Source organism: Pyxicephalus adspersus, chromosome 3 (assembly GCF_032062135.1).
Source record: "Pyxicephalus adspersus chromosome 3, UCB_Pads_2.0, whole genome shotgun sequence".
Lineage (NCBI taxonomy): Eukaryota > Metazoa > Chordata > Amphibia > Anura > Pyxicephalidae > Pyxicephalus > Pyxicephalus adspersus.
The window spans coordinates 109,459,106-109,466,290 of record NC_092860.1 but is presented as its reverse complement, the minus strand read 5'-3'; the positions used below and the strand labels follow the sequence as shown (position 1 = coordinate 109,466,290).

The 7,185-nt window shown below is 40.5% G+C and overlaps 1 protein-coding gene across 1 annotated transcript in view; it reads right to left on the bottom strand.

Annotated features, from left to right (window-relative positions):
• The window catches only part of FNIP2 (folliculin interacting protein 2), a 41,922-nt gene extending 37,131 nt beyond the window's left edge, over nt 1-4,791 (bottom strand). The window contains exon 1 of the mRNA XM_072405982.1: nt 4,596-4,791. Coding sequence (XP_072262083.1) covers nt 4,596-4,681 — 86 coding nt within the window. The 5' untranslated portion in view covers nt 4,682-4,791. The remainder of the gene's footprint in view (nt 1-4,595) is intronic.
• Nucleotides 4,792-7,185: the final 2,394 nt, after the last annotated feature.

Below are 7,185 nucleotides of genomic sequence, written 5' to 3'. Positions count from 1 at the left end.
ACAAAACATGGCATACTAGGAAGCTGGGTCACAATACCGGGGTATAAACAAAAATGATGGAAAAATGTGACGGAAAAAAAAAAATATAGGGGCTTAATGTAAGCTGACAAATAAAAGGGGACACCTATGACAAAGACCTGGAAGCACTAAATTTGTGTTCAGCCTATCAATATCTGGTGTCCTGAAGTCAGTTATTCAATGTTTACGTTTAATATACTACACCATTGTTGTAAAACAATAAACAGTCTATGTGGTGAGTGGAGCATTTCTGCTGAAAGAAGAAGTGCAGTTTTGTAATCAGTAAAAGGACATTATTCGCTGGCCCTATATAATGGATGTGACCAAATCTTTGGGGGTTTTGGATGGTGAAAAGGACAATAACAGCCTTCTTTTGTGTGGGAAATACCTGATCAGGTGACACAATGACTTTGTTTAATTTACAACAGATAAGTCAATCAGACCAACTTCCACATTGGACATTTACTGTGTGCTATGGTGGAATAGTCAATAAAGGTCATATACTTTAACATCCTTTGGGATAGGTTGGCATAATTGTTTATAATGAATGTGCCGCCACAACATACCACATGCCACTACTTACAGACTTTAGACACAGCATACTGTAAAGTGAATTTGAGATGCTTCCAGGTTCTTTTACAGGTGTCTCTGACCTGTCCCTAAGTGGCATCAAGAAACTTTCAGCTTTTTCCTTCACTTGTAAAAGGGATAATAATGCCAACATTTACTCTGAGCATGCGACTTGAGCTTTAAGGACACGTGTAAACTGTTCACTGGTGCTATTATGGACAAAAAATAATGGTTTTGTGGAATGGGGCCCAACACCAAAGCCTTCCTCCATACCCAGATTTTTGCAGTCTGCTCCAAGAAAGGGGGAACCACTAGTGCCTCCAAACTTGAGAGCATAGTTGCCCTTCCTAAACCATGAAGGTAGATACTTCAGGGCAAAATGTGGCTGTCATCTAGTATGGGGAGCATTGTACTTACCAGACCCTTCCAATCCAAATACTGTATTTCCAGCAATCAAAAACTATAAATTGAGTTGTTCTAGGCTGGAGAAACACAAAGAACTGAGGATGACCAGAAGGAACACTTTTTATATCATGTGAACCTTGTGTTTCATATTTTAAGCAGGCAGAGTCATTCTCTAATCAGTGCTGTAAGATGATTAGGGAAAGCAGCTCTGACATGAACAAATGAATGTACATCAGGGGTCGGCCAGATACTACCTAGCCGGTAGTTCGTTCCGGACTAATGCCCCCTTGCCGATCCGGCATAATGCCGTCCAGCAACCTGCGGCTCCGGAGCTGCTGACGGATCGGCCAGGGGGTGTTAGGAACTGCTGGAGCTCCAGAGCCCCGATGCCGCCCCCTTGCAGCTGCTCCCCTATTTACAGTGGCCGGCGTTGATACTTCCACCGCCAAGGTAAATAGGGAAAGTTCACTGAAGGTAATGCAATGCATACGGAGGCGAGGGATTTCACTTCAGGGGTCGTTCCCTGGTGGTGGGCAGAGCCATTAGGGCGGATCTGGCCTAGTGTGCTCCCGCCCACCCCATAAATGGCCTAGTGGCTTTAAAACTTTGCCAACCCCTGATGTACATGAACTGTAAGTGTTCATATGAACAAACCAACTTACTTTATTGGCATGTATGTAGGAATGGAAGTATGATTTGGGAACGCAGGAATCTAAATGGATGAAAAAGAAACTTTACTGTCAAGAGTTTTGTTGCCCAGTTTGGAAAATGCAACACACCCTAAAAAATAGGTATAATCATTTTAATCAGGGTTATTATAATACAGGATTTATATTTATATAGCGCAAACATATTAAGTTCTATAAATTTTAAGGGTTTCTCCAGGGTAAAAAGATTATAGGACACAGGTCAAGATATCTCGTTTTGATCACACAGAGGATTTCCTTTTCCTCCCATGAGGTCTTACCTAGCAATTTCCCAAGCCATATTATCCTTGTTTTGGGGTGGGGGGGCTGTGTGCAACACAAGAGCAAAGGCAGCATCCTATTAATAAATTAAATTATAGGACATTAATGCATTGTTCAGTGCACCAGTGATTTGTTTGTATTCTTGAATATTTTCATGGGATGCAAAATTTAGTCTATTTTGAGAATGACCATTTGAGAAGCAGCAAGTGCATCCTGCTATGTGATCATGCTACTCTTTGAAAAGCAACTCTATTATATCATGACGTTCCCTTGAAAAATACTGGATAAGGGAATACAGGGGCGATTACAAAATACTGGTCATTTATACATGCTGTCTGTGATTTATTGTACATTGTACTCCAAACAATCCAAACTACAGGAGAACACAGGGCAGCTTTACACCTGCAATGAAAGAAAAACCTATGCCAAAAGAAATACATAAGCTGCCAACAAGGACGCTTGTGAAGAAAATGCTAGTTGCCTGGATGGCATGATTATCCATTGCTTTTAATGCCCCCAAGTCACTGCTGCAGAACAAGTAACAAGATCAGAGTTCTGCCATCACTTCCCCAAATATTGATGTTTCTTTAGTACAGCTGCCAGGCAACTAGCATTATCCAGAGGTTGCCAGCAATGGCAGCTTACAGGTCTCTTAGGACAAGTTTCCTTTGAGATGTTCTATAGTACAGCAACAACAGAATTCACTGTGCGTGCACATTACGCCATGTATCATTTCACACTACAACTCCTTAATCAGCTATTTCCATCCCCATCAATGCCATCCTTGGAGTACAGATAATCAGCACACTGATCCATGGTTCAACGGCAGACATGTCAGAAAGATTTTCCACCATTTTCTACACAGTAATAACATGAAATAAAGCAAAAGATCCCCCCACAGACATATCACACATATATCTGAATGAGCACCCATGTATTATTTATGTTCATTCATTGAAAAGGAACAAATGTGTGAAACACGTAAATGGTGTGCAGAAGGAAAACTCTACATGACAAACCAATAGACACAAAAGGGGCTTGAATATCTGCATAGGATCTGCCCACACACTGGGATATATAGAACACCACGCACCGGAATCAGTCAAATTTTTCTACTGGTTTGTCATTACATATTTTATTTTTGTAGCAAAATATAGTAACTAGAGCGCAGAAAGAGCTCTTTATCAATTAGGTATGCTTCACACTAATGTATATCACCCAGATCATCATTGTTCGATCGATTTGCTGAGATATTGTAATGTTCCCTCCTGTTCCCCATAAAAAAGATAGGGACGTATTCTCTAATCTCTAGAGGAGTACAGGCTTGGGATTTCAACACAGCAGGGTCAGGATTTTCAGCTCAGTACATGAAGTTATGAGATTGCTGGATTTTTGGATAATCAAGCATTCTTCAAAACTAGAGAATTTAGAGAATGTCCCAAATATCTCTGTATGTAAACTTACACTGCAGAGAGAACTCAGAAATTGGAGGAACATCCATTCACAAGTTTGACAGGTCATGCAACTAGGCTCACCCTACAACTAACCCCCCCCCCCCCCCATTCAAATCAGCTTTGCTCACCTTTGATTCCCATAGCCTATTGCACATTTGTACAGTGGTATGGCTTTCTACTAATTTAAAGTCCCCAAGCCTGTGGGGTCAGCGTTATAAGATGATTGGGTCTGGGTTTAGTAAAGTTAGAAGCCCCAAAAATGAGGTCAGCTGACTACCTGAACATACAGAATGAGCAGGATTTTTCCTCATCTATGGATTTTCTCTTCCCTGATGGCTCAGGCATATTCCAAGATGACAATGCCAGGATTCATCATGCTCAATCATGAAAGAGAATGAAAGACATAATTTTCACACATGGATTGATCAACACAAATTCCAGACCCCATTAGGAACCTTCGGGATGTGCTGGAGAAGACTCTGGGTCCATCTCTCCCATCATCAATATAAGATCACGGTCATTAATGAACACAGAGAAATATTGTGACATTTAATGAGCTTATTGAAACGATACTATGTCACATACATGCCATAATCAAAGGGCAGGGCAATGTGGATTTGGGTTGGAATGGAGCCCTTAGTGTATGTAAAGGATGCCAGTTATATCTATACCCCTCCAGATGAGGGCACCATTGGTATTACTGGCCCACATTCTGCTTGTCCATTGACATTTCCCAGGATGGGTTCTGCAGCCATGCAAAGTATTAGAATATATCATTGTGATCAGCAATACAAGCCCATAAGGATCAATGAGCCATACAAACATCACAAGGGCCACAGAGTCCAGCTCAGGTGGGGCTCATGCACTGATCATTCAATGGTTGGGGACTGTGAACCATCTGATGTACAATGATTTAATCTGCTTTCTGAACATTATTCATAGGATAAGACACAAATGTATTCTTCAATAAAAGCCTACATTTCATGCTGATGATTGAGTTGCCTGGTTGCTATGGGTTACCCCCTGTAATACAGAACATTGCAGTATAACACATGTCAGCAGCCATGCATCATATGGCAGTTTTATCCCAGAGATAAGCCGGTTCATACCGGTCATCCCTCGTCACTGCTCATCACCCCCCCATGCAGTCAGGAGGAGAACAGACACAGCCAGTAGTCACCTGAATGCAGCTCCTTCCTTGGTACCTGTGCCGGGTGTACCGCTAGAGTTGCCTCTCTTACTGAACAGCTTGTGCAGGAGGGCCATGGTGCTGTCACATAGCCCACCCGGGCTGCAGCCTTTAATACAGCTTGGTGTACTGTATGAGCGGTGCCCCAAGCATCCCTGCACCTCCACTCCCCGCCATGGTGCTGCTACAGAAGAGCTTTATCTCCTAAACGGAGCGAAGACTCATGTGACTGAGAGGGAGGTGCCGGGCTGGAGAGAAGGCGGGGTTTGCCTCGAGTCTCCTCCCTCTAAGGTCCTCACTATAGACAGAGGTTCCTGGAGCTGTGACGTCACTGAGGAATCTCCCGCCTTGTTTGGGAGAATTCCTGGCACGCTGGTGACGTGTCCATGACGTGAAGACCTGTCACTGTGCATCATCCTTCATGGTCTGCAAAACCGGTCTGTGGGTGTGTTCAGGGACCAAATATAATGAATGTGCAAGGAATTTTCTCCATTCAACCAGTTAGACTGGAAAGGTTTCGGATGAACGCTAAGGAGTACTGATTTCCACACAAACGCTTATCATTGAATATTAATAAAAAACTATAGCCCTGTGTGTGAATGTTTCATGCCCAATATAAAGCTTTTTTTTGTTTTAGTGCTAAACCTGACTGCAGCATTTGCCTCCTCTCTGCTGCAGATTCACCCACCTTGCCAGATTTGTGCCAGTCTCTTCCTGGTTTTTTATTGCCCAGATCACCATGGGATCACCTTCTAAAGGCAATATGTACCTAGTGCCCCCAAGTGATGCAGGTAGGGGCACTGATGCCATATCAGTGCCATTCATCATCATAAAGGGCACAGGGACTACAGAAAATCATATTATAGTCAAGTTAGAAAAATATATGTATACACAATAAGTAAAAATATTCATATGTATAGCATCCAATTACACATAGTCTAACCTATTAACATCAAAATTATTAAGAAACATCATGTAATATAGAGTGCACTTAACTGTAGGAAAATGGTTTCCCAATGAATAGAAGGGGGAAAAGAACCTAAATATATCTGAAAGAGGATTCATTTCTATCATAGCCAAATATTAGTACTTACATAGATAACCTCTAGGATATTGAGATAATTGATTGGAGTGGGTTACTGGGTTGTTGTATTTAGGAGAAACAGGCTACATCAAACCATCTGCCAAAGAACGTGATTATATAGAACACATATTATTACAAAGATATGTCACGAAGGATCACTAAGGATAGTAAGACGATCTTATACAGCATATTCCAAAAGATGCTTAGAGATAAAATACTCATGATCAAGGTATGAAAAGAACTTACATTGATCAAAATTGTATTAAGCATAAAGGTATGTACTGAAGATTTAGTAATGTCCAAAGATCAATGAATTTAAGAATTATTTACTATATAGAACGGAACAATGGCTGCTTGTTTCGGAACTATAAAAAGTAAAAAGCAAATAGGAGTTACTGAGAATTATTGGATTTCTATATCACTATAGGTCCAGGGGTCCCTAAAAAAGTAATTTAGTACTACAAGCTTACCTATTGGTGCTTATAACATTGAACAGTGATGGTACACTGGTATGCTGGTAAATTACTTGTCCTAAACTGGAGAGGAGCAATATATCAGCTACAATAATCGAGGATATTTCTAAGAGAAAACTGAATTGAATGATAAGGATGAATTGGTTTATATACCCAAACACTTACATATAAGTTGTTGAGAGGAATGTATTGAAAAGAAAGATAGAGAGAACATATTACATGATGTTTCTTGATTTTGATTTTATTTGGTTAGACTATGTGTAATTTTATGCTATCCATATGAATATTTATACTTATTGTGTATACATATATTTTTCTAACTTGACTTTCAAATGATTTTCTGTAATCCCTGTGCTTGGTTTTCAAGTAACAAACAAGTACAATTTTTGTATTTTTTGAATGATTCAATACTAATAATAAAATCATTATGTTTTAATGATCACAAAATCAGGTGCCTTTAAAAAGAGCCTTCTGTCTCCTTCTCCTTCTTTTCTGATGTTTCAAATATATATATATATATATATAAAACATTTCTACAATAAAGATGGAACTGAGCCACTCCAGGGCTGATCATGTTATTGGATCTGCATGATCCCTTCCTAGGTTCCCTTCCTAGTCTGGTATCATTTCTGCATATTCCCCTGCTGCCCTTATTTGCTGTCAGACCCCCCAGAAACTCCCTTGACAGAAATACCTGAACGCGGTGACATTTTCATGGATAAAGTTCACAGTGATGAAGCTTACGCACATCCTAATCTACATCCTGCAGAGTCCAGTTGGCCAGTGAGGTGTCTAATATACACATAGCAATGTGTTGGAGGCAGCTACCTAGGAGCTTTAAGCCTTTTCCTGTAGCAACATCCTGATACTTTCTGTAAAAGCAGAATTCTAAAAATGATGGGTACTCTATTATACCCCTTACTAGTGTTGGATCTTAGATATTCTAAATATGGCAAAATAATTTAATTTTATCCTGATTTTCCACCTCCCCAGCAGCTCTCTGGTCACATTTACCAGCAACTGA